This window comes from Cantharellus anzutake (genome assembly GCF_015039405.1).
Source record: "Cantharellus anzutake strain C23 chromosome Unknown EI90scaffold_24, whole genome shotgun sequence".
NCBI classification, from domain to species: domain Eukaryota; kingdom Fungi; phylum Basidiomycota; class Agaricomycetes; order Cantharellales; family Hydnaceae; genus Cantharellus; species Cantharellus anzutake.
The window spans coordinates 607,721-633,342 of record NW_024066974.1 but is presented as its reverse complement, the minus strand read 5'-3'; the positions used below and the strand labels follow the sequence as shown (position 1 = coordinate 633,342).

General features: G+C 49.7%; 10 protein-coding genes across 11 annotated transcripts; 6 read left to right on the top strand and 4 right to left on the bottom strand.

Moving 5' to 3' along the window:
* Positions 1–1,340: 1,340 nt before the first annotated feature.
* Positions 1,341–3,963, top strand: EI90DRAFT_3058551 (kinase-like domain-containing protein; the record flags this gene model as incomplete). Its single annotated transcript, XM_039060371.1, has 9 exons — positions 1,341–1,437; positions 1,503–1,564; positions 1,624–2,619; positions 2,670–2,744; positions 2,803–2,985; positions 3,044–3,118; positions 3,175–3,384; positions 3,440–3,879; positions 3,908–3,963. The coding sequence occupies 8 exons, from the start codon at positions 1,341–1,343 to the stop codon at positions 3,623–3,625; spliced, it is 1,884 nt and encodes a 627-aa protein (XP_038915923.1). The 3' UTR covers positions 3,626–3,879; positions 3,908–3,963.
* Positions 3,964–5,223: 1,260 nt separating this feature from the next.
* On the bottom strand, positions 5,224–5,614 carry EI90DRAFT_3058548 (uncharacterized protein; the record flags this gene model as incomplete). Its single annotated transcript, XM_039060370.1, has 1 exon — positions 5,224–5,614. Exon 1 carries the CDS (start codon positions 5,515–5,517, stop codon positions 5,227–5,229), a length of 291 nt encoding a protein of 96 aa, XP_038915922.1. The 5' UTR covers positions 5,518–5,614.
* Positions 5,615–7,326: 1,712 nt separating this feature from the next.
* On the bottom strand, positions 7,327–9,824 carry EI90DRAFT_1063008 (pyridoxal phosphate-dependent transferase). The gene is made up of 3 exons (XM_039051453.1): positions 9,734–9,824; positions 8,956–9,662; positions 7,327–8,861 (listed from the first exon to the last, which is right to left on the bottom strand). Exons 2-3 carry the CDS (start codon positions 9,633–9,635, stop codon positions 7,493–7,495), a joined length of 2,049 nt encoding a protein of 682 aa, XP_038915921.1. The 5' UTR covers positions 9,636–9,662; positions 9,734–9,824; the 3' UTR covers positions 7,327–7,492.
* A 325-nt stretch (positions 9,825–10,149) lies between these two features.
* On the bottom strand, positions 10,150–11,667 carry EI90DRAFT_3280863 (RraA-like protein). The gene is made up of 4 exons (XM_039066786.1): positions 11,605–11,667; positions 11,510–11,548; positions 11,042–11,455; positions 10,150–10,855 (listed from the first exon to the last, which is right to left on the bottom strand). The coding sequence occupies exons 3-4, from the start codon at positions 11,331–11,333 to the stop codon at positions 10,434–10,436; spliced, it is 714 nt and encodes a 237-aa protein (XP_038915920.1). The 5' UTR covers positions 11,334–11,455; positions 11,510–11,548; positions 11,605–11,667; the 3' UTR covers positions 10,150–10,433.
* EI90DRAFT_3280862 (acetylornithine and succinylornithine aminotransferase) lies at positions 11,609–13,632 on the top strand (the record flags this gene model as incomplete). Its single annotated transcript, XM_039066785.1, has 4 exons — positions 11,609–11,695; positions 11,769–12,602; positions 12,667–12,820; positions 12,883–13,632. 4 exons carry the CDS (start codon positions 11,609–11,611, stop codon positions 13,266–13,268), a joined length of 1,461 nt encoding a protein of 486 aa, XP_038915919.1. The 3' UTR covers positions 13,269–13,632.
* A 691-nt stretch (positions 13,633–14,323) lies between these two features.
* On the top strand, positions 14,324–14,873 carry EI90DRAFT_3123833 (uncharacterized protein; the record flags this gene model as incomplete). The annotated part of the gene is made up of 2 exons (XM_039063649.1): positions 14,324–14,582; positions 14,659–14,873. 2 exons carry the CDS (start codon positions 14,324–14,326, stop codon positions 14,871–14,873), a joined length of 474 nt encoding a protein of 157 aa, XP_038915918.1.
* Positions 14,874–15,190: 317 nt separating this feature from the next.
* On the bottom strand, positions 15,191–17,854 carry EI90DRAFT_3058527 (uncharacterized protein; the record flags this gene model as incomplete). Its single annotated transcript, XM_039060369.1, has 9 exons — positions 15,191–15,540; positions 15,595–15,707; positions 15,731–16,145; positions 16,218–16,865; positions 16,924–16,979; positions 17,031–17,091; positions 17,155–17,303; positions 17,381–17,693; positions 17,846–17,854. The coding sequence occupies 9 exons, from the start codon at positions 17,852–17,854 to the stop codon at positions 15,361–15,363; spliced, it is 1,944 nt and encodes a 647-aa protein (XP_038915917.1). The 3' UTR covers positions 15,191–15,360.
* Positions 17,855–18,335: 481 nt separating this feature from the next.
* On the top strand, positions 18,336–19,716 carry EI90DRAFT_1061626 (uncharacterized protein). The gene is made up of 4 exons (XM_039051450.1): positions 18,336–18,671; positions 18,724–18,789; positions 18,853–19,137; positions 19,204–19,716. The coding sequence occupies exons 1-4, from the start codon at positions 18,513–18,515 to the stop codon at positions 19,477–19,479; spliced, it is 786 nt and encodes a 261-aa protein (XP_038915916.1). The 5' UTR covers positions 18,336–18,512; the 3' UTR covers positions 19,480–19,716.
* A 910-nt stretch (positions 19,717–20,626) lies between these two features.
* On the top strand, positions 20,627–21,911 carry EI90DRAFT_1061668 (uncharacterized protein). The gene is made up of 5 exons (XM_039051451.1): positions 20,627–20,830; positions 20,891–21,324; positions 21,409–21,470; positions 21,530–21,634; positions 21,702–21,911. The coding sequence occupies exons 1-5, from the start codon at positions 20,716–20,718 to the stop codon at positions 21,826–21,828; spliced, it is 843 nt and encodes a 280-aa protein (XP_038915915.1). The 5' UTR covers positions 20,627–20,715; the 3' UTR covers positions 21,829–21,911.
* A 572-nt stretch (positions 21,912–22,483) lies between these two features.
* Positions 22,484–25,564, top strand: EI90DRAFT_1060164. Of its 2 annotated transcripts, XM_039051448.1 has the most exons (9): positions 23,447–23,766; positions 23,856–24,005; positions 24,066–24,321; positions 24,419–24,434; positions 24,504–24,603; positions 24,675–24,737; positions 24,791–24,965; positions 25,037–25,321; positions 25,382–25,564. In XM_039051448.1, exons 1-9 carry the CDS (start codon positions 23,581–23,583, stop codon positions 25,468–25,470), a joined length of 1,320 nt encoding a protein of 439 aa, XP_038915913.1. In that variant the 5' UTR covers positions 23,447–23,580; the 3' UTR covers positions 25,471–25,564. The 2 variants fall into 2 exon arrangements, with proteins under 2 accessions (XP_038915914.1, XP_038915913.1); XM_039051449.1 differs by lacking the exons at positions 24,066–24,321; positions 24,419–24,434; positions 24,504–24,603; ... (2 more) ...; positions 25,037–25,321; positions 25,382–25,564 and adding exons at positions 22,484–22,813; positions 22,900–23,074; positions 23,134–23,171; positions 23,237–23,339 and having other exon boundaries at positions 23,431–23,766; positions 23,856–23,903.
* The last annotated feature ends 58 nt before the right edge of the window (positions 25,565–25,622 follow it).

Here is a 25,622-nt window from a genome sequence, read left to right as displayed (position 1 = left end):
GGTATATAAAAAAACGGAAACTCGGAGGAGTCCTTCGAGTACGCACACTCAACCCCTCTGCCTCTGTCTGTTGGTAATGACACAATATGCAAAGCTCTCCTTCGTCTCCACCAGTCCAGGGCCCGCCGGCAGTGTTGCACAAATAGACGAATAGACGAATAAATTCGGTGCATAAAGACCGAGTTGACAGATCACTCGTAGTTGCGGGGACTTGGGACTGTCTGAACCGACGGAGTTATAACCAATTTAGCTACAAGCGCTCGACGTGTTACCATAGACTCCACGCAAAATTTATTCTGCATCCATTGACCAACCCTTCATCAACTGAGTCAATTCCTCCTGTCGTCGATCAAACTCTGTGGTTAGGATCCATCCCTTGTTCTGATTTGGAATTCTGAAGGCTGGGTTCAAGTGCTACTTGTTTTTCATTTAGAAGTGTGGGAGTTGTGGGTGGGGTGCTTTGATGGTGGGGAATATGAGCTGGAGGGACAAGTAGCGTTACAGAGGGAGAAGCATGGCTGTGAGTTGATGATGGATTGTTGGTGAGTGTGATATGCCCGTCCTTCAGCACACCCCTCTGCGGAAGCATGGAGCTCCTGATATTCAAGGCACAGTAAAAAAGCTGGCTCGTCACCCTGCGAAATACATGGGGTTTAGCCACCATGCTGATGAGCACTTCTTGAGTCAAATTGATGCATACCATGTAGTTCTTCTGCCGAGCGTCTTTGTGTAATGCTTCCAACTAAGATGCCCTCGGAATCCTTGCCTCCAACCTCCTAGCTTGCATGCCAAACCACGCATCCCTTGCACTTTGCAACTCGGTGGCTTTTATTATTTAAACCTGTCAGGTTGGTGGGGTATTCCCACATAGGACATCCATGGTGAGCCAGGGGAGGTTGAGGAGGTAGAAGTGCTTGGAAGTTTTCGAAAATCCCAACGCGAAACATGGCAAATCAGGGTGGCAAAGTCACAATTGTGTAACAAGCTGCAGTGGAATTACTCTTGGCTATATCGCGTCTCTTGCATGCCAGTAAATAGTCATTGCATCACCTACTCCATAATATCCTATGAAGCAGCACCGAGGATGCTTGAATATCGGGATTCCCCGGACTTACACGGACCGTGGGGGAGATCGACTTGTGACCGTCAGACCCACGGACTTCGGTCTTTGGGATCATATGGGACCAGGTCTGTACACTGGGACTCCGGACCACTACAGGGAAATTCAGGATGGCTTCTTCGGGACTGGCTGGCCTGCTGGATCCGGCTATCCCTCGAGGAGAAGGGCGTTGAGCTCTCCCAACCGCCTCGGTGGCTTCGGCGCCCAGTCCATTAGAAATATGGCAATCGATTTACCCGTCAGGTTAACCGACGATGGCTCCTGGATTGTCCGTGTCGCCGGAAATGATGATTATTCTTTCAACATTTACGTGAAAAGTATGTTGTATGCAAACGTCTCATGTGCATTTTGAACGCATGCTAATTTTGTGGATTGCTCATAGCTCCTACTCATCACTTTACTCTCACCCGCACCACGGAAGAAATCAGTGATCTTCACGCAAAAGTACGTGTTACCGGAAAATCCTGTGTTGGGACACACAGTTGACCTCTTACCGTGGTCAGCTGCACGAAGCATACCCAAGCATACCATTGCCCCCTCTTCCTGAGGCCATCCGCACCAAGCGCCGGGAATCATTTCAGACTTTGAGTCGGTTCGGGCGTCACAAGGATAAGGACCTGGGCTCAATCACCCCTACTAAAGAAGAACCCGACCCCTTGACTGACCTTAGCTCTGATGGGAACGTGAACGCTCTCCTTGAATACCTCACTACACTAGCGAACCACCCGACGTTTCGGACGTCGAGGCCATGGAGACGGTTCGCGCGCGACCGTGCTGAAGATTTTCAGTCAACAAGAGTTGAACACCAGATCAAGCGAGTCAGGTCCGACCTCGCCGCACGTACCACGCGCCTCGATTCGGTTCCACAATTGCCTCCACTCCTCAGCGGCGACCCGACGGATCCATTCCTTACACAAGATGGGGACCGCATGAGTTTGAAGACAATTGAGGTTGATGAGGAAGTAGTGCCTGCTGCCACTTCACCTGGGGCTCAAGATGGTATCTCTGTGGAGGGGCCGCTGTTGCCGGAGGTAGCTCCCAAACCCCCTGAAACGAAGGAGCAGACAGGTAAAATAACTATCCAGCCTGATGCCGTTGGTGTCGATGGCACTCTCATATCCCCTGCTATGCCACCCAGATCCCCAAAGAACCCTATCGCTGTTCCCTCCGAAGCGGAGTTAAGATCAACTTCAACCCACCCAACTCCAGTTTCCTTTCCTTCGCACAGTCTTATGGACTCGCTGGTGCAAACACGCCATTCCCATACCCTCTCACCGGTTATCTTTGAGCCCAAATCGTCCAGCTCATCTTGGCATCTTGTGTCCGTGCAACAAGTAGACACTGCATCTGTCCTCATCGAGGAACTTAGGCGGGAGTTCGATGTCCGGGATCTTAGTGGCCAATTTCCACAGAAGGACCATAATCTCATTGCTAGAGGAGGGTACTCAGAAGTGTTTTGCAATTACTGGAGGCCTCGCGCCGGAGTCGATCTAATCCCTGTACGTCGTTGTGATCGTTCCCGGTAAATCCAATTCATGACTTCTCGTAGGTATGCTATAAAGTGCTTCGTCCGCCTATTAGTACGCTCTCGGCAGCAATCCAACACACTAGGAAAGCTGTGAAGGTGAGGCCCATCTACATCTTCAAGTCGTGATGCATGAGCCGTGTCACTGTTTTTCCAGCATCTAAGAAGAGAAATGAGGGTTTGGAAAGATCTCGAGCACCCTAACATCGTTGGATTTATTGGTTATGCGATAGAGCAGGGAGATTTTGGAGTTACTACTGCCCTAGTGTCGCAATGGTGTGCGAACGGCAATGTTGTCATGTACCTACAGCAGAATCCTGCGGTAGATCGTGAGATGCTGGTGAGCACTTGTATAGAACCGACTTCGTGGTTTGGTCGATCCCTGCGCATGAATACAGGTATTCGACGTAGCTCAGGGGCTGCTATACCTCCACAGTCACAATCCCATTATCATTCATGGAGATCTGAAACCGGTCCGTCCCTGGCTGAGAAAGTACTCAGGCAAGCGCTCCTGACGAGAATTGACTAGCTCAACATCCTAATCAACGACGCGGGACATGCACAGCTGTGTGATTTTGGATTATCTCGAATCCTTGACGGCCTTCCGACGGGACAAACAACTTCTATCCAAGGAGGAACACCCCGATTCCTAGCACCAGAATTATTAGGGTTCTCTGAGGAAGATTTGCCTCCCACCGCACAGAGCGACGTCTACGCTTTTGGGTGTACGTGTATACAAGTGAGTAAGGATGCTCAAGATCATGTTGATTCGAACTCAGCGTCGGGTCACAAAGATTCTCTTTGATTGTCCCCCGTACCACTGGTTGAGGAAGGATATTGACATTTTGAAGGCAATTGAACGCCAAATTGCTCCTTGGAGCTGGTCCGACAAGCCCCTTGAGCAACTATTGGCCTCTTGCTGTTCAGCAAGTACGGCCCGTCCCTTAATGTCTCAGATAGTTGCCTTCTGGTCCACCTGACCCCTCATAGCTCAGACTACCAGCTTGCATGCCAAACAAGCGTTCCACTCAGGTGGGATCGAGTCGCGCAAGTGTCAGTCCCACGACTCTTACCGTTGACGCCACCTCAGCTTCGACTCTGTTTCCATATATCGATTCTATTCGTCGTGTCCGTTCTATTCTTACATTATGCTAGTCCTTGGCAGTGGGACAGCTATGTAATACACTTGTTGTTCGCCTAGTCCTTGTCTGTATACTACTACTTGGCCCGATGTAACCCTGTTCGCTGCAACCAAATTACCGAGTCATCCGAGATCTGACTCGAATCTCAATCGTTGACGGCTGTTGACCGCCGTCAGTCTTTCGCCCGACCTGTAATCTCGGACGTAATTTCGCAATACTGATACGCGAAGTGGTCCTTCAACAGCCGATCGCAAGGATTAGGACCAAACGAAACTTTCCCCTCCCCACACGCTTTCGGTGCACACAGGGTGGGAACTAACACATTGTGGTTCAATTGTGCCTGGAGCTGCACAGGGAGTCCGTGGGGAAAACACGACAAGCGCGGGCGCGTCGATTTAAGATCGTGATTCGTTTTGTCCTCGGTCAACATCGTGACATAGTTGTGCTTTAATACTATTGACATCGCCATTAGAAGCTATTTCCTGGTGAGGCCAATGCATCCTTTCGCCCGCCACTTGTTTTACTCATCAAATATCTGATATTGCTCATATAGCTCAACATCTTCAGCTTTCCTTTGTCGCTGGAGAATCCTCGTACAATTCCTCCGGACTTTCTACACTAAGACCGTCCAGTGCATGGGTACGCGCGCCTGAAACGGCCGGGGAAGGAAGTCTCCCACAAAGGGCATCTGACACAAGCCTGTTGTAATAATCTACCCGTAAGTTGGGTTGGTAAGCCAAGAAGCGTTCAATCCAGTTCGCTGTCACCGCAGTTGAGTTTCTAAGCGACGTGCCATCATATCTGATACAGAAGTGCGATAGTCTCTGCCCCTTCACTGTCACATGAAACGAAGAAACATCCAATAAACTCAAGTAATCTCTTGAGGGTCCCGCAAGTTGTCTGTCATTGCAACATTTTGGTGCATGCAACGAGGATTGTGGCAGCAGAGACGATGGTCATAAGACCATGCGAAGCGAACAGCAAGATAGACGCTCAAAGAACCAAGCTCGGCACTGGTGAGTTCTGGCAGTGTCACAAAGAACTGGCTGCAATTGGTAATGCAATGTGATTGAGTGTTTCATATTGATGACCTTATTGAAGAATTCGTTACAGGCATCCAAGGCGTCTCCCAGGCCATTGAGTGTGCAAGTGTGAATTGAAGACGTCATGGACTCGTTGAACTCTGACAGAGCACTCAATGTGTCAAGCTGAAACCACAGGATCATCCTCTTGTAAGAGACGACCATTCCAACCGTGGTTCGCGCCAAACACCTTCAGCTTCTTCAATTCCGGAAGTGGGAAAATATCGTTCATGCGTTCTTGTGTTGACGTGAATATCCACATATCTCTGATGCAAGACCAATAGCTTCCTGGAACGTGGATACAGGAATCCCCCAGGATGAAGGATGAAAACAAATGGAGATAGTTATCTTCCTCTCTTAAAGACATTCGCTTGGCGATATTAAGTAAATTGAGGCAACTCGCTTTATCACCGTCGCTTGGCGTGATGAAAACCCGAGACCACAATGCAGGAGTCTCGATCGCCGCATTACGAAGTCCACTGGATGTGCGATGGGAAGGAGCAGCCAGTCGTGCCACATAGGTAGGGTACCGGTGGCACAGCGGAGAGGATGGAGTCCTGTAGGAGGGAAAAACCATGCCCGGCGCCAAGTTTGTAGAGGGAAATGACGAGTTAGGGCGCCACACCTAGCAGACGCAAAGGTGCTCATATTTCGGCTAGACACTGGAACGGTGCGTTGCACAATGCATTCCCACTCGTGGGGACCACGGATTGATTCACGAATCACAACTGCAACGTTGGGAGAGTGGGTGGGAACTGCCGCAAACAGCGCGGTGCGTGGGAAAAGTAAGTCGCGCGCAGGCGCGTCGATTTAAGATCGCGATCCGTTTTGTCCTTGGTCAACATCGTGACACTGCTGTGGCTAAAACTGCTGTAATAACATTTACATCGCCGTGACAACACCATTGGAAGCTATTTCCTGGTGAGTCAATGTCCACAACTTGTCTTGTAGAATGACTTATCAAATATCTGGGTGATCCGGCCCCATCCAGTTACCATCGCGGCAGGCATGGTATCTGGTGGGAAAAAAACGGTGATCCATTCGAACGGAGAGGTGGGGAAGTTAACAGATGAAATACTTGTGAAAAGAAGAACCAAGCTCTGGTGAGTGTCGGCAGCGTCGCGGTGATGGATTGGTCATGGGATGTGATTTCAAGTGTTTAATATTGACGGCCTTATTAAAGAACTCGTTGCAGGCGTCCAAGGAGCCTACCAAGCCATTGGGTGTGCAAGTGTATTTGAAGACGCTATGGTCTCGTTGAACTCTAACAGAGCGCTCAGTCTTGAACTGACTGGTGTTTGGATTTCCAATGTGTCAAGCCAAAGCTCAGGATCATCCTCTTTAATGAGGCGACCATCTCAGTCGTGGTCGACGCCAAATACCTTCATGCTAGGCAGGACCCAGCCTCTATATTAGATAGACCTTCATGCGGGAGTCTCATTTGCCGCATCATGGGATGTACTACCAGTGTAATGGCCAGGAGGGACCTCAGCGGCCTCGCCCACTCGTGCAATATGGGTAGGGTATAGATGGCACAGTATTAGGTAAGGATCATGGAGATAAGCTCGGTGCCAAGCTCGTAAAAGGAGTCAGGCCGCCCCATCCAGCAGACGCAAAGGCACTCATATAACACTGAACTGGGTGGAACGGTGCACTAGCACTATCAACTGGTGGTGGTGTGGTCACATTCCCACCAGTCCGCAGCGGGTCCTCGCTCCACTTCTGAATGCCCCTGGTACAGGGGTTGGTATTCGCAAGGTATAAAATCCAACTAATCGACTCAAAGGGGGAGGGCACACCTCCCTCTTCGCATTCACCATATCCGAAGAACACTCGTTCACCGTGTAGAAATTCAGGCCACGGATTGGTGTTCCCAGAACACAGAGAGTAGGCAGGAACCGTCGCGAAAGATGACGCTATTAGCAAACTACCAATGTCCGGTAACTGCATGTGAAGACCTGACAATGGAGTAGGATCACTTGGACCATGCAAGGTGGACAAGCATGCTCAAATCGGACTTATCCCTGTATTTTTTCACCTTATTTTCATGTACTTATTCCGAAGACCCCTACCCTTGCCTGATGCTTCCACGAATAGCCTAAAGCCTGCAAGTTAAATATCCAGAATAGACAACTACTACCAGTTGTTGGATAGATCGATCGACAAACCGTGACACCCGGTGCTCGCACGCTGTGCACACGCGTGGCATCGCATTTGTGGTTTAACACCATCGCCTCCTTGCGTTATTACCCAATGGTAGTCATAACCTCGTTCCCAACGATCGAAAATCATAACCGTTAATCGAGTATAGCCCCATCACCATAACGGCAAGGGATATTCCTCCTTTTGGTGGCCACACCGCCTGTTCCGCATTGCAGCCTTTATAGTCTCGACCCGTGGCTTGCACCAGCAGCAAGAGGACGACTCACGACAATAAATCAGAGTGTACACCGGAGAGACGCGTTCGATAATGATCATCCTTTTTGTAGTAGCCAAGAAAAGACAAGTGGGAACTATCTATTCCAAGCAAACAATCAACGAGTCTTTGATCAAGGGGAATAGTTAAGACCAATTCTGCACCACCACAATGGGCGGGAAGGTTCGCGAACCGGAAACAGCAAAATCAAGCGCTGGCAGGGACAGCCCTTGGGCCGAACAGCTTGGCTCGCCTTCCAGGCGCACCAGGGATCGCATGAACAGGAGGGTACACCCCTTCATGCATCACTCCTTCCACATCCAACAAATGCGCCAACCTCATCCTCGCATGCTGACTTGCCTCAACTCCCAGAACACTCCTGCTCTTCCCGTCAACAAGTTGCTTGGGAGCCGTACCATCCTTCAATCCAAGTTGCCTATCAGTCCAAAGGGGCTCCGCACGCTCACTCTCTCTTTTCAAGAGCAACTTTGCCACCGTACTCTCAGCCAAAGCCAACCATTCACTCTTCCTCTTAATACCCAACTTGTTGAATACATGATCCGTAGAACTCACAAGCCGCTCCATTTGTTCGAAGGTGTGTCCAGGCGTGGGCGTAATCCGAAGTCGCTCTTCCCCGACTGGAACGGTAGGATAATTGATACTCTGCACATAAATCCTGTGATCCCTCAGAAGCATGTCGGATGCTTCTTTCGCGAGTGCGGCATCTCCGACTAGAACAGGGACGATATGAGATGGGTTAGGAACCATGGGAATGTCCATAGCTTCATAGCGAGCTTTAAGCGTCCGGACATTGAGTTGTTGAAGACGTCGGTCATTGACATGCTCTTTCTGGTAGGCAATGCTCGCTTGAGCTCCAGCAACTGTATGCGGGGGCAACGAAGTGGTGAAGATGAACCCGGGAGCATAAGACCGAATCATGTCAACAAGATGTGCGGATCCAGCGATGTAGCCTCCAACGACGCCAAATGCCTTCCCAAGTGTACCGGTGATGATATCGCATTTATCCATTGCGCCTCCTTTGACAGGTTCACCGCTTTGTCCCAGCACGCCGTGAGCTTCAAAATCAAGGTGTTCCGCAACACCCGCACCCCGAGGACCGTACATCCCGACAGCATGAACTTCATCATTGAAGGTAATGGCGCCATACTTCTTTGCGAGGTCGCAAATTTCATGGATAGGACTGACGCTTCCGCACATTGAATAAACGCTCTCGAACGCCACGATCTTCGGAGTCTCTTTGGGATACTTCTGCAATTTGGCTTCTAGATCCGCTAAATCGTTATGCTTGAAGATTTCCTTCCTAGCACGGGAGTGACGAATCCCGTTTATCATGGACGCATGATTCAGACTATCGGAGAAAATGACACATTCCGGGAGTTTGGCTCCGAGCGTTGAAAGCGTGGCGTCGTTCGCAACATAGCAAGAGGAGAAAACGAGTGCCGCCTCTTTGCGATGGAGGTTCGCTAGTTCTTTCTCGAGCGAGAGATGGATGGCGCCGTTGCCGGCAATGTTGCGGGTACCACCGGCCCCTGCACCGTAGCGGTTCAGCGTGCGACTAATTTGATAGTTGAAATGAGTCAGCGGTGAGAAGAAAGTAATGAAGCGACCTAATTTGGAGACAATTCATGCAGAGTCAAAAAATAACTTACTGCATCGTATCCAACACGACGGGGTTACGACCCATCCCAAGATAATCATTGCTACACCATACATCCACTTCATCTGCAGGACTCGCCGTATGTGCAACGGGAAACTTATTCGCGATGCGGTTAATATTGTTGAAGTACCTATAACTTTTATCTTTGTGTTTCTTCTCGAGCTCGCCTTCGTAGAAGGCTGCATAATCAAAATGAGTGGGGTCGATGTTCGCGTGATGATGTGGTTGAGGAATAGCCGAAGTCGTCCCATCCATGTCCGCAGTAAGGCGAGCAACGGGAGATGTAGACGCTGGGTTACTTTTCCCTTCGGCGAGTTGACTGGCTGGATTGACATGTGCAGCCTTGGCGTCAGGGGCCGTAGTAGCAGCATGAGCAACAGGACAAACGCCGGGAGAAGGGGTTTTCACGTTGGAGTAGCTGTCTCCCTTCTCCATTGGGGGGGGAGTAACCCCTTCAGTAAGAGAAGCGTATCCCGCGACTTGCTCATGAGAACGAAGGAGAAGCGCAGGGCGCATAGTGGGGCATTCGGTAGCTTTCACCATGAGCCGAGAGACGGACGGAAATTTGGTGGAAGGGGTGGTGGACATCGTTCTGAGAGTTTTCATCTTTCTCGCTGAGAGGTAAGGGCACATAGGCCTGAATTTAGCGATAGATGCGGGAAGCTTGTCCATTGCGTTGGATGTTGTCGTGATGAGTAGCTTGCAAGATGTTCAATGAGTCTCCAACAAGGTGATGAAAGAGTCGGTTGTTTGGACCGGGGGAAACCTACCAATGGGAGAGTTTCGATTCGTTGGGGAGAAGGCTCAACTTCTCACAACCTTCGGATTTTCTCGTCTTTTATAACTAGCGAGCGGTCGGAACATTATTTACGTACTTCATATTCACCGGGTGAGATCTCGCGAAATATGAAATTGAGCATTTACCCCAAACGTTTATCGTTCGATGTACAAATTCGCTTTGTGCAAAAGGGTCCGAGCTCTCATCTCATAATGATCCGTTGTTCATTGGTCGATGCCAACCCTTCAACGACTCTTTTTGGGTGGCTCAAGTTGAAATCTTTCCTTTCTCGAAAGCCGTCTGTAGCGTAAGCACTGCTCCGCCGACCGAGCTCCGGACTTGGGATCATGCCAATGCCACAGCCTTCGCATGGTCCCGTCATTCAAGAAATTGGTTTACTGCCTATTTGTATGATTCAGCTAGCTTGTGACTGAACAAGCCCACGGTTCTATAGCATCTCGAGAGTGCTGCCCCAAACAGGGCACCTCCATAGATATGCAGCGAATACGGACGAATGTCTAGAGTAGGGCTATAGATAGCCACAAATGGGCCGGCCAGAATGGTGTAGCTGAGGAAGAGCTAAATAGAAGCTGATGGTGGCTTGCAAAGTTAGCGTCACTTGGGATTCGGCAATCGGGACGTCGGGATGAATTTTATTCTTGTTCCGCCTTTCTCGATCCATTATACGTTCGTCAACCTCGCCACTTGGCAAACGTTTCCTTAATCGGTCTCCCTGCCCTTATATCTTCCATGCATCTCTCATCCACCTCCCTACCTTTCCCACACCTCGCCACAACATCTCCTACCAGCCTTCTTGGCACGCACACAACCCCATCCAAATCCGCCACTACCACATCCCCTGGATGTACCTCAGTGGCAGCAAACGAAAACCCCTCTCCCTCCCATCTCGGTTCAATCGTAAGGGGAACGTTCAGTTCTGAAGGACGTGAGAACGTCCCTTGACCTAGCGTCGAGTGACCCCTCGCAAAAACGGGGAACGAAAGGGATCGGTGCTCGGAGATATCTCGACAACGTCCATCGAGGACCACACCAAGAACGCCATGTGCTTTAGCACCAGCCGACATTAGCCCACCCCAAACAGCCGACTTCAAATCTGCAAAGAAAGTTGTAGTACCCACGAGTTGGATCAAAAATACCAAAATTAACAATGATTGGATGTGAAGGTTGATTTAATCATGGTAATGAAGACCGTTTCATAAGACGGTGAGATGAGTGTGAGCAAAACAGCATTTCGGTAACTTTGCTTTTTTCGCATAACTTCAGTATGAAGTTCACATACGACGAGGTGCAGAGATAACCACAACATGTCCCCTAGGTGCAGCATCCACAAAATGGTCGCTTGGAGTAGGCGAAGTTTTATCGCTGGCTTCGACCATCTTCACAGTGAACGCCGGTCCACATATCTTCACTCCTTCAGCGTCGGGGACTCGCACAGAGTGCGGAGAGTACATCTCGATGTCGGGAATATGCCCTCCTGACTTCACGCCCAACTTCACTAGTGCATCGGATATTTCGCAAGACGAAAACGAAGCGAGCTGAGGAGAGATCGAGTCTTGGGATGGGGTGGACATGGTAGATCCAAAACAGAGCGATTTCAGAAAAGGGTGCGTCGAATCAGGACTCCGAAAGGATGGAGGAAAAACCAGAGGAAGATTAGACTAGGGGTCTAAACGTCAATTGTAAGAATCGAAGCCTGAACCACCTCGTGACTCCTAGCGTGAGAAAGTGTTGCGACAGGTCAACTGACCTTCCAATCCCTTCCTGAAAAATTTTCGCCCAGCGCGAACTATTTTATAGAGCGATCGATACCAGCAGAAGAGAACACAACAAAAGTCCACCCGCTAGCATGTACAGAGTGAGAACCATCGTTCATGTCCACCCTTGGCACTCAGCGGCAAGATTGTCCGTTAGATTCAACTCGACTTCATCAAAGGTTAGTCTTGGCGGTACGATTTCATGTGGTGGTGCCATCACTTAACTGGCCAATTAATCACGTATCTACGCAGTACACGGCCGTAACACACCCCGAGGATACCTCGTCCGTTCCAAAGGACATCTCCAACACACTCGCTCGCCACTCCAAACATGTGCTCAATACTTACGCTCGTCCGCCTATAATCCTCTCTCACGGAAAGGGATCTTGGATCTACGATACCTCCCACAGGAAATACCTCGATTTTTCATCAGGTATCGCTGTGAACGCTCTTGGTCATGGGGACGAACAACTTGTGAAGATTATGAATGAGCAGGCCTCGAAGCTTATTCATTCTAGTAACGTTTTTCATAACGAATGGGCAGGTGAACTTGCCGAACTAGTTATTAATTTAACAAAACGAGATGGTGGTCTTGGATGGGCTTCAGGAACCCAAGTGTCTTCATCATCAGAACCTACTTCAGGCGCAAAAGTTTTTCTTGCAAACTCTGGTACGGAGGCGAATGAAGGCGCTCTAAAGTTTGCCAGGAAAGTAGGGAAGGATCGTTGGGCTAAAGCGAACGGGATCAGTCCCGCGGATTATACGAATCCTGCCTACCTTTCTTCGCCTAAAACCAAAATCGTCGCATTTGACAATGCATTTCATGGACGGTCAATGGGATCTTTAAGTGTCACGTCTAATCCGAAATATCAGGCTCCGTTTGCACCCTTGATACCAGGTGTGGAAATCGGAGCGTATAATGACATTGAGGCGTTGGAACGATTGATCACGGAGGACACGTGCGGTGTCATTGTTGAACCTGTGCAGGGCGAAGGCGGCGTACATACTGCGAGCACGGACTTTCTCCGTGCTTTGAGAAAGAGGTGTGATGCAGTTGATGCAGTCCTCATTTTCGATGAGATTCAAGTCAGTCGACTCTGCTACCTAACTTAAATATTGACCCTGGCTCAACCGCTTGCTATTTTGTCAGTGTGGGCTGTATCGTTCGGGAACTCTATGGGCTCACTCCCTTTTACCAATCGACTGCCATCCTGACATCGTCACCATGGCCAAACCCATTGCAAACGGTTTCCCGTTAGGAGCCATCCTTACTCGTGATGCCATAGCGGAATCAATGACAATCGGTATGCCGCCCCTTTGCCACTGACACACAGCTTTCCTCATTTACGTACGACCCCCTTTTAAGGTTCGCACGGAACAACATTCGGAGGTTCTCCTATCGCAGCCCGTCTAGCGCATCACGTCCTCTCGCGCCTCTCGGACCCTTCCTTCATTTCCTCCGTAAACAGATCGGCATCTCATCTTTCAGGACGTCTCTCGCGGTTACCCACCTATTTCCCCACCCTCCTTCATCCGTACGTCAGGGGTAAAGGTCTCATCCTCGGGTTACCTTTCAAAAACGAGAGTCACCCTGGTGTATTGACAAAGATGGCTCGTGAAAGAGGCGTTCTTCTGCTTACGGCTGGCCAGGATGCCGTTAGATTTGTACCAAGTTTGAATGTAAACTTGGAAGAGATTGATTTTGCTGTGGACGTGATCGAGAGTGCGTTGGGGGTTATGGAAAAGGCGTAAGAATGCAATGTACCCATAGCTAGGGGTTGGGTCATGACGTTAACAGGACTACCAAATTAGAACGCTCTCGTTCTATGTTTGGTACAAGGTTGTTCCTAGTTGTGATCTGAATAGACGTACGTGAGCGCATGATTTTAGAATCATTGGTTCATGAGCGCGTCATGAAAATTGGAGCGACTTGCGGGTCTGGTGAACCCTCATCCACAAGCAGCTCCAGCGGCGTCTCCGGAATATGGATAATCGATCCAATGACTGCCACAGGGGCGGATGCTAGGTAGGCGACCAGCCTCTAGTATGTAGCGAAATGCAGTCCTTGCAGTGAACAAATTGCACGAGTTACCGTATCGCCTGCGCCGCAGGCGAAGCACAGCCGCTGGCGGTAATGGGATCGATCCGGGTCCCCTAATCAAGTGGGGTCGCTTTCCTGCGGTCCGTAACGGCCCGTACGATGACTTGCTGTGGCCGAATGTTTAAATTTACTTGTACTTAGTCATCGTGCGGTGTCACAATATCGCACGGCAACGCATGCCGCTGTCAACCTGGCGACATTTTGAAATAACATTCTCGTCGTGGTACTTGTCCCTCTCTCAATGTTTCATGGACTCCCTGACCGTTGACACTAATTGGGCATACATTCTCAATATTCCCGGCTTCTGGACACGTGTGCGCTTGCGCTTGTTAGCTGGCAGCCGTTGACGAGCGCCTAAGTTAGCCCCAAAGTGCAGCGGCGTTCACGGCCTTCCCTCGCCGACTGTCAGCCACCAGTTCAACCACGGACCTTATGCATTACCACACGTAAGATCGACCCCGTGTTTAGGGCGGCTGAACCGTTCGGTGGAGAGTGTACTGCGGTGCGATATTGATAATATTCATGTTTAACGGTGGGGATTCTCCTTAATGGGATACTCTGCTGACCAACGTGGTTAGTTGGAAGTCCCCTCTCTTCCGCACGGCATTAACTGGGCACTGCATTACTGTAATCGCGTCTATAAAAAGGCAGGGTATCATACGTTCTGCCCCCCTCAATCCATCTCGATATAATCACCATCATCATCATGGCAGCCAACATCGTCATCCCTAGCAGTGACTTCAACGACAACACCGTTACGTTCTCCACCGACATTCCGGCTCACATCAAGCTGATTGGGCCCGCAAAGGCCGTTTGGCCCGGGAAATCCGCCACCGATGTCTCGGGCTTGTGTTCCATAATCCTTTACTGGCTCGACGGTGGTATCGTCGCAGCCCAACCAAGAATCTTTGTGGTTCAATTCCCTTCCACGACCTGGCAACCGGGTGAAACGGTTACTGTCTCTGGTGAGAGCCTCCCCTTCCCCTTCCCTCTTCGCGAGAGTGTGCTCAATTTTATTGAAATCGATTCTTCTCGATTTAGGTCCAACGACGAAAGATGACAAGAGTTATCTCACCCTCGTCGGAACAACAACCACAAGAGATCAGCCTTACAGAGAGACGACTTACAATTCCCTCTCGGACGCACAGAAAGCAGAGATTGTGGAGGCTGAGTGTGCCAATTCTTGGGATGAATGGCTTTCGGGATTCTCGGTACGTTCATCTCCCTATGACCAAGGGCGTAGCGTGTGGAGCTGAGATCCGCTTTCAATCATATAGGGGTGAAAACGTGGACTCGTTTTACCCGATTTTGTGATTGTTCCAATCATTGAGACTGTATGATGTATAATAAGGAACCAAATGGACTGTAGTTTTGATTTTGTAGTCCCAGCTTCCCACGCTTGTTATAATGAAGGCCAGCGTGCCTTGCATTTGTTCATGGCCCAAACCTTGGCCGGTTCCGAACAAGTATGAATCGCAGATCAAGTCTTAGGCTGTTATAGTCGAACTGAGAAGTGAGAAAGCCTTGTAAGAGCACAAAATGCGAGAGCCGGTTTCATTTCCACTGGGACGGGGGTTTTGCGAAGCATGTGTTCATTTGAGCATCTTACATATCTCGGCCAGCACATATCGGTAAAGAAATTAATAGATAGATGTTTCTCGGGCGTCTTCCGATCAGAGTTAAGATCCCTGAACGAGTACTAACGACGTTTCGCTAATAAAAATCCACGCGTAGAGCTTCCGGTTAGTTGTTGTCATTTAATGTACAATTTCGGAGAGCATCAGCTTCGGCTTTGAGTTCCTTCAGCTCAGCGCGCAAGCACCCGATGTCCGATATTCGCTTTGCAGCCAGTTCCTCCAGAGCTTCACAAGCCCTTGTCGTCTTCGCAAAGACCTTCCGCTCCAAGACGCTTCCTGTGCTTGCCTGATACCAAGTTGCATGAAGAACGGGCTTCACGATAGAACGCGACCCACTTACCTCGATATCCCTGTCTAAACCTTCGTCGACTCTCCTCCAGGCTCCCCACCATTTCGCCTTCGCTTTCTCCCACCGTCCTGCCGCCCACCTCATACTTCCGACAACGCAAAGCGCTCCGACCCTAATGCGACATCACCTCCAATCAAATGCAACTCCAGCCATGGCCACGAAGGGGACGAAGTAGATACGGCCCATGCAGCGAACGAGCCACCGAATGAGAACGCATAGGATTGTAGAAGAACATTTTGTGCACGGCGATGCAGATGAGTTAATGCACTGCTACCATGGAATGTACTGACTCGTGGAGAATGGCTCCGAAGATGAGTTAAACGCTTCTCGATAGGGCGTGTGAGGTCAGATGGCGTTATTCGCGTCGATATCGATTGGGAGATCTGTTCAAGGGAGTTGCGGAGAACAGGTGTTACAAGGGATGAAGTCGCCACAGAATCAGACGGTGCAGGAGCAGTGTGAGTGAGTTTCACAAGAACGGCATTGATAGCGCTGTTCTGATCGCTCTGGAGGGCAGCGAATCTACCGGCCTCAAAACTAAGCTACATAACGCAAAGAACAGGAAATATTGGCGTTATTCAACGGTAGATTGATAAAATAATGAGTATACGTACTGCAGTTTCCAATTGGTGGCCATATGTCTCACCGAGGATGGCACTGATCTCGGGGTATATGTTATCCGCCCGCCAAGGAAGCTTCCACCAAGGTAGATCGTTGAGGTAAAGTTGAACAGACTGCTCCGCAACGTCATTCCCACGAACATTAGCAATGGAATCCATCGCTTTTCGAGAGGCATTCCTTGCACCCGAACGCAGGAGTTTGACTTCCCCTAGGGCAACTTCTGCATTGCGGGAAGCTTCGTGAAGCCTCCGTTCACATTGTGACGTTATCAGTTCAATTAGGCGCAGGGAAGATAGCATTGAGAGTTGAGCTGACAATCGTGGCAGGTCCGCAATCGTACGGTTCAAAGCATGTGAGAATTGGGTGAAGTTTGATGCCTCAATGAGGCGTTGGTGCTCGCTGGGAGATGGGGTTGCGCTCGCGTTATCCGAGAAAAATGATTGTGCACTTCTAGCTGCTTTAACATCTAAAAGGTGTATTTTTGGGTATAATTTATCATCAACTGAGAATGCATGCGGAAATTGGGCTGCCATGATAGATTGGTACAGCTTTCTTGTTGGTTCGTGACCAAAGATTTCGTGCGAGACCACGATGTGCAAGGGGAAAGATGTTGACAAGGATGGAATCAATGCCCTCACAACCTTTAGGCATCATCGCCGTCTGAGAGGGGGTTGTCAAGGCGCTGATCGAAGGTAAAACGATGACAATGACGTCCTTCGAAAGCATACCCGAGACAGCTGCGTCGACCTCAGCACCTAATTGAAAATACTTAGGACTTTTTACAACTGACATGGCCGCATCCTTACCTTCATATTCCGCGAGGTCCGCACGGAGTCCATTCAGCCCTTGGATTGCAGGATTCCACCACTAATGATGCCGTGGCGCGATTTCAGGGGATTTGTCGGGCGTCTGAGTATTGATGCTTCTCACATGTATGTGTCCCAGCTGATTCGTGCTGCCCAGCAGGGGTTCCTTGGCACCAGCGTGACGTTTGTATACAACTCGCGCTTCTGAGGGTGAAGTATTTTCAACCAAAGCCAACACCAATTCTGAAGAATTCGCATGCTTCGGTCCCCACACTTAATTATGTGGCAAGTTTAGGCTCATCAGTTGACCAAAGACCAATTCCATTGGCACTCAAGCCTGTTACACCCACCAGCAACGCTTCTCAGTTGTGATTTCGAAGTCCCGGGGTCATCGCAGATGACCTCTAAAGCATCATATATGCGGCTCCTCCATAAAGAATTGCTGGGTTCGGAGCAGTCGACTACTCGAGGATATAACTGATCAAGGGAGCGAAGAACATTGCGAGCCCGAATCCTTGGGGAGATATACTGCTTCTTTTTCTCGGCAGAAAGAACGGCAGTTGATGCCAGGACATTCCCTCTCCGTGAAGGGGGAATCAGTCTGGAGCATAAAACCAGATGTGTGTTATGACTCCAGACGGCACGCAAGCGTGAAAGTCTGTTCTCCAACATGATGAAACCCTGGGTCACGTTCTTCACCGTGGGAACTATCATCGGCATTCCCTAGAGCAGCCTTTGGAATGTTCCAGGAAGCGGTCGACCGAAGGCCGAACTTTCGGCCTTTCTCCCTTTCTATTAATAGCTCTGGCCCAGACTCGCACCATCGTAGCGAGAGGTGGACGTTGCGTGTTTACAATCGCTGCCCTTCCCAAAAATTAGGCCTCACTCCAGCCTGTGTAACTCCGCAAAATGTCACATCTTTACATGAGTAAATCAGACTTGAACGATTGGATCATTGCCTCTGTCCTACCAGGAGAGCCTCAAGATTCAATCTGCACCGTGGGAAATCGTGTCAGTCCTCGAACACGAAAATCTGGACGGTCCAACGGGCGCAGTTGTCAATTCTGGACGTTCAGCGTACAAGCTGTGGGCTGCTCGCAAGACCTCCACAGGGGGTGCTCAGTATGAAACACACCCACGCTGCAACTGGTGCACCCATGCATCGCGAAATTCGATTGCGCTGCTGTCAAGGAGTAGATCTCAATTCACGTTTCACTATTGAATACTGATCGCTGCATCACTAAGTAACTTGGGCCTTGCGTCCCTAGCTCTTTATGTATTGCTATGTGCGCTTGTCGTTGATCGCCGTGCGACAGGGTGTTGGCATGGCATCTTCAGAAGTCAACTCTGATCTTATGTAGATCTTATGGCAAGGCTATGCCTACGAGGTGCACAGGCTGCCCGTGGTGAAGGCGGCCGAGAAATGCTTATATCTCGGCCTTTGGTTATACTCGCTGCAGCTTCTGTGCTGAGTTCTTGGGGATGGATTCACAGAATACTCTGGATTTGATTCAAACGGCCTTGGATGTGCAATTTCGATATGCAAAGGGACCTGTGCCAACTGATCTTTTTGAGCATCCTCGTTGGGAAATGAGCGCTGCGCATGCAGGTATCCTGACTGGTCTCAAAAATTTATATGAGGTGAGGGAAGCGCATCATTTATTAAGCATCAACACCTATGTCTTTCCCCTAGCTGGCTCCCAGTGTACCAGAAGACAAGAAAATTGATTTTGCGGGATATTGTCTACTATGGGTCTCCGTGGGTCGCGTTTCGTTCCCTTTACATTTCGCGGCCTATTCACGCGCCCAACGCAACTGGCAGCTCATTCAACTTCACCACAACTTCGAAGAAGAACATTTCCTCCATCATTACCCCGAGGCTTTCGAGCACAAGGCAGATATCCTTTCAGAGCACCAGATTTTCCATGATGGGATTGAACACATAAAGTCGTACCTCTTGGGTTGCCTACCTTTAGGGACGAAATGGGGATTTTTTGGAGAAGTTGTTGCGGAAGATCCATCTCGGGCTCAGTCACAAGCGACAACATTTGACGGCGCACATCTAAGGACCCTTGTTGACGCATTCGCTGGACCATTGACAACTCATGTGAGCCTAGTACCTGCATAAAGCAATTCTTCGGCCATTGACGCGTTGAGGTAATATCGCCATCAGCTCCAAGCCGAAATCGGATACTTTGCGCCCGAGTCGATCAAGGCAGCTGGAATGACGGAGGAAAAGATAAAACAGATGGGCAAAGATACGCAAGAGATGATTAAGAAGATACCGCTTCAACCAGCGTTCGTGTATGCGGTGTACCACACTGCTCCTGGCATTGAATTTCCTCCGTTGCCGCGTTTCATCACGAAGTTCCTGGTACCTTGGGTGTTGCATTGGTCTGGGACTCAGGTGCGTGGATGGCTCCACCCCCAACAGCGACAGTGCCACTGATCTCTAATCTACTCCGGTTTGTCGTGGTCCTTGAATCCGCAGTATTGGCAATTCCGCCCCAAGTGGTGATTGCCTTCATTGATGGCCTCGAATTTATGTTAGTTAACACTGTGTGTCAGCCACCCGTTCCAATTTTCTGTTGCCTTCTGCCGCGCTCAGCACCTTATAAATTACTTTTGTGACTCTGATTACGCAGGACCCGCCACACGGTTATGACTCCATTCTCCATCTCGGCATGACTCGTCTGCACCGCATCTCCTTTTTCCACGTGTAGAAGGTGCTCCCTTTGTGAGCCCTTGGAGTACGACCCTGATCATTAGTCAATGGGCTTAGCTGGTGGCCGTGACAGGTTACGCTAGATTCGTTGGTGTAGTAATCGATGTTGCGGGTGGCGGACCACTAAGCACCCTATTGCCGACGTGGCGGCCCTGAGCTGCACAAAATCGTTTCATAATCTCATTACTTTTTGTTTGTTATGATGCCGCATGTGGCGCGATACCGCTCATAGATGAATATAAGCGAGCTGAGGATCGATGCCTGAAGCACGATATCTGACGAACTACGATATCGTACCCAGACACTCGGCCCACCGCTGATAACTTCAGTTCAGCCCATTTCCCGGAGCATATCCCTCCTCGACCTGTAATTATTAATCCGTTGCACCGGTCGCATGCTGTGGGTTTATTGAACGTTTCGGTATGCTGTGCAAGGTTCATCCCAACGCATCCACGAGATGAACGATTAGCATGCAGCTGGAGCGTTTCCAAGCGCGGACGACACGGATGCCATTAACGCGGTGAGACCCGACCGCTACGGCACCGCGTTTAGGGGGTAGTTTGCCCTCACTTTAACCCTCATTTCCAAATTAGGCGCTCACAGCATACTAGGATCCAATTCAATGCACAGCACCCTTTTGGCACAGCCTCATTATCTATTGCTCTTGATCCACTCATACAGTGATCGAAATGGCATTTTTGTGGCATCTTCACAATCCCTCGTCTTGCTTTCCACCATCATCATCCTTTCTTACGATCATCTCGTAGTCCTTTGTCTCTAAGCTCCTTAGACTAACAGTTGACTAAGGAATACCCCTGAGGTAAGCTGCGCCCCTTATAATGGCCAGTCCCCCTAGTTTAGCGCTAAACGTAACACGCCTCCCAACTATCTCGTTCTTACACCTCGCGATCGCGTTCGATCTGCTCGCTGTATCATCAAAACACATATACCTCAACGACCATGACGGCCCTTTGGCAATTCTACCCTCTGAAGATGGCTTACCAATGGTATGATCCAAATGCCGCATCGGGCAACCAGAATTTGGCCGCACCAACCGGTCTTGTGCCTACATACGGTGCTGGCGGACAGATAGTTTATCAACGTTCCGCTCCTAACTCTCCCTATGGAGCACCAGTACTCTTGCCAGGCCAACCTTCGCCCGCTCCTCAGCCTGTGTTCCTCCCCCAGGTTTCTGCAGCTCCGATGGTGGCAGGATATAGTCCTGGTCGTGTGGCAGTTCAGCTCCCTTCTCCTAATCGAGGCCCAGTACAACTTGGCGCGCCAGTATTGCTAGATGTCCTCAACGCTGGTAGCGGCACATCTTGGGGCGGTAGAACCTCTTCCCCTCGCCTATATTATGACGTCCGCGACTATCCCTCCAGAGCAAGCGTGTTGACTGGCAGTCAATTGAGCACGTTAAGCTCACAACTTTTGAGGGCCACGGTGACGAATCCTCCGTTCGCGAGACTCAAGATCGTTAGCAAGGCCTTCCCTTGGGAGATTGATGTAGAGTCCAATGGACCTGGCGAGCCCATTACTGTCGAAGATGTGATTACTGCCATTCATGAGGTGAGCGGAGTAGATCAACCGATCTTTGATCTAGGAGCGGGTTTCTTTCAATACAGAAGCTCATCGATGGGCGTGATTTATTAGACACTCGATAAGCATATCGCCTCCTCTGAATGGTGGATTGTAACGGAGGAAACTCGAAACAGGTAAGTCGACTTGGACTCATCGATGTTGTCGATTTGGTACTTACGGGGACACGTTACAGAGTCGCGAGGCAGTATGAAAAGAATTGTGACGCAGCCGCCTCAAGTTCCAGCCGCCATCGAGGCGAACTCGAGAAGCCCCGACATAGGAGTGAGGGTGTGAGGAGGCACGTGTTATATTTCGCTCTGGCGTTCATTAATGTTTAAATGCTGACATATTGCCAAATTCTCAAGGGTTGACTGGCTCCTCGACCAGTATATTGTGAAAGGTCTCGAGAAGGATGACGTGTTCATTCAGAAGCGTATCCCTGACAGGGCTGCCCGCGAGTATACATGGTCCTTGGCTCTTGGCTCCAAGTAGAGGAGCCCGGGTGTGAGGGTGCCGTACTGGCAAGTTCAAGCACTCTTTTTGTACTATGTATGGGTGTGTGTGTGATCGATGCTTCGATCTTGCGGATTGTTATCTCGCGTTCGATATTCCTTATCACATCAACGCATTGTCTCACCCACCTATTCATGTGCGCTTTTAATTTCGCGAATTTCGCTTACTCTCTTGCTTTGCGCTTCTCTGATGCACCTTGGGGTCAACTACTTGACCCTGCGGTTGCTTGTACAATATATCTACCTTTACACTCTTGGTCAGGATGGTCTTGTCCGTGCATGTTCGATCCCTACCTGTCCGTCGATCATCACCACTGGACCCGGAACGCCGCATACCCTAAATCGTCAGGATCCACAATATCATTGAATTAAGTCGGCATTATTAGATAACGCCAGTTTATGAATTGGATTAGATCTGGGTGACCGGCAATATAGTCCGACCCAAAATTGCACCATTTGATTTCCCTTTGCAACAACGACCATTGGCTACATCGCCGCGTTCTTTTTGCCCTCTTCTGAGTTGTCGGAGACTCCTGTCTCTCCTTCCGCCCCTCAGCGCAAGGAGGCGAGAAAAAGATGTTCTCCAATGCCCCAGCGATGAGGCAACAGGGTAGCCCTCTTCTTAGGTCCACCATCACCATCCGTCGGCAGCAACCGTTGAGGCGTCCAAAACCGGGAGCATGGGAGCGAACAGGCCAATGCGTGTTCAGTTTGCTCATAGGGATAGTCTTGACAAACATGATCATCGTCCTGTCGTTCTGGACGATGATGATGATGACTTGGAAGCTGGAAAATGCAGGAAGGTTCACGAACGGACGGCTCTTTGCGTAATTCGAATGGTGATCGGTATTGGATGGAGGATGAAGATGATATGAAACTGGATGTGAAGGGCGTTATGAGTGTTCTTGCGAGTGTATTGGTTATCGTTGGGGTTTTATTCCTTGCCACAGTGGTCAGCAATGGAGGTGCGTGCTTCTAGATATGGCCTTTCGGCGCTAAATCGATATTCATTGAGTTGTATACTGACGCTTGGTCTTGCATTTTTATCCAGAATACCGTTCACTGCCTATCCCGAGACCGCCACACCATTCGTTACACCCTGCGCAGCTTACCCACCTGTACCTAGCGACCAGCCAAGAAACCGACCCTATCTCATTAAAGCTAAACGTGGAGCTGTCGCTTCGGAACATGTTGATTGTTCGAATGTTGGTGTGGACATCCTCAAAGTATGTCTCCTTCGTGTCATCATCATTTCACCCGCTGATTGACTCCGCCACCTGAGCAGGAAGGAGGGAATGCTGTTGACGCTGCTGTTGCTGCAAAGTGAGTTTTTCCCTGCATTTTATGTTGCTGTGAGGATCTGATACTATGCCTTTTCTCACTCGCAGCTTATGCGGTAAGGACTTACTATCAACCCATTCCGACCAAACTGATCGTTTTAACATATCATGTCAGTTGGCACCTTAAACGTGTTCTCTTCGGTATAGGAGGGTAAGTTCAAGCCTCGCTGTGTACCACGTACAGTTTTGCTCACTTTCCCCTCATTCTATTCACTCTTGCGTGCCACTCTTCGAATCAATAGAGGGGGATTCGCCATAATTCGTATCCCCCCTTCGCACCCTCTCCATTCACGTTCTACTTCGGCAGGCAACTCCGACACTGCAACTCCAGGCCCTTCCGAAGCTTTCACTATAGACTTTCGGGAGACCGCCCCTCGCTTTCTAGTAAAACCATGTATCCACCTGGTACGGATAAGTCCCGTTTTGGTGGATTAGCAGTTGGTGTTCCGGGAGAATTGAGGGGGTTATGGGACATACACTCGAGGTGGGGGAAACTGAAGTGGAGGAGGCTAGTGGAGCCCAGTATAACGATGGCTAGGAGTTGGAAAGTACGGACGGAGCTAAGTCGAAGATTGAAGGTATGAGTTACATTAGTCGGAACTGAGGTGAAAGGTTGTTGACTCAGGAATTCGGGGGCGCTCTTTCATGGGTGTTTTTTCTGGGTTAGCGTTTTGGAGCCTTCATACTTGATGACCCCGATTGGGCTACGACGTTTGCACCCAACGGGAAGTTCTTGGAGGAAGGGGACGTCTTACGCAGGCCAGCGTTCGCTAAAACGCTAGAGTCAATCGCTGACGGTGTTGAGCCTTTCTATACGGTGCGTTGCTTCCATCCCTCGCAACCCTCCTCCCCAATTCAATTAAATTCAACCACACAGGGCGCTATCGGTGATTCCATATTGCGCAAGATTGCCTCCAAAGGCGGGATTATGACAGCTGAAGATCTCGCTTCATACAAACCTATCATCATGCCTGCGCTTGAAGGATCCTACAGGGGGCGAAAAATATACACGACTCGCGCTCCTTCAAGTGGTCCTGCTTTGTTGCATATCTTGAACATTCTGGAAACATTCGATCTAGTCGGAGAGGGACGGACGGGGAAGAATGTTCATCGGTTGACAGAGGCTCTGAAATGTACGTGAACCCTCTTCTCGGCTTGCAAGCATCGTGGGCTGAGCCGGCTGAATTGTGATACGTCATATCCTACTGTTGGCTTTCTGGCTCCAATTAGTTGGTTTCGCCGGAAGGTAGGGTCGCTGGAATCACTATCTTGAGTTGCTTTCAGCTGACATCTCTCCATTCTTATCTTAATCCAGAACAAGGATTGCCGATCCGCAGTTTATGGTGGACACACGTGAAATCGCAAAGTTGGCTACCAAAGAATTTGGACGCGTCATTGCGGCGAACTTGACGGATGTGAGTTTTAAGCACGGTGCACAGTGTTGTTGTAGATTGTAGATTGATGAATATCATCATCCCTTCTGCAGGACATTACGCATGACCCTGATTATTATCATCCCAAGTACGATGTCAAAGAAGACCATGGCACTGTAAGCAGAACCGGGCGTTTTATCATTCGTTCGATGCTTCACTTAATATTCAGACACACACGTCCGTCGTTGACTCAGATGGCTTGGTTGTGGGCATCACATCTTCGATTAACCTCGTCTTCGGCTCTCGAGTTCTAGACCCACATACTGGCATCATACTCAACGATGAGATGGATGACTTTTCTGTACCTGGTACCCCTAATGCCTTTGGGCTGTGGCCTTCTCCTTGTGCGTGATATTGGGTTCTGTCTTTTTTTTATGATAACTGAATCGTACTACTTCGTGGGTATGATGAATAGATAATTATCCTGAACCAGGAAAACGTCCTCTTTCGTCCATCGCCCCAATTATCATGGAGAAGCCAAATGGTTATTTCCATCTCGTGGCAGGTGGTTCGGGGGGCAGTCGAATATTTGGGTCTATCGTTCAGACGATTCTTAATGTGGATTGGGGGATGGACGTCAGTGCTGCTGTCGAGCAGGCACGTGTACATGATCAGCTGTTCCCAAGGAATGTCAGCGTGGAGACGACGATAAATGATGAAGAGGTGTTGGCATTGGAGGCAGCGGGTCACCGTATTGATTGTAAGCCTTTGATTTGTTTCCGGACTGTGAGGGGTTGACTGAGGGTTCCACTTCTTCAAGTTATCGATATTCGTACTGGAGTGGCGGAGGTCCAGGCCATTCATGCTGCTGAAGAGGGCTTGTTGCATGGTGAGGTTCCTTTTTCTTGACCCCAGGAATTTCTAGCCTGGTCAGCTCATTCCCTTTTCCAGCCGCTAGCGATTCCCGAAAGAACGGTGTCGCTGCAGGCTATTGAAGATTTATACCCGCTGCATCTCATGGCAGTCATGATAACGTCTACCCATCTGCTTGCTCGTTATAT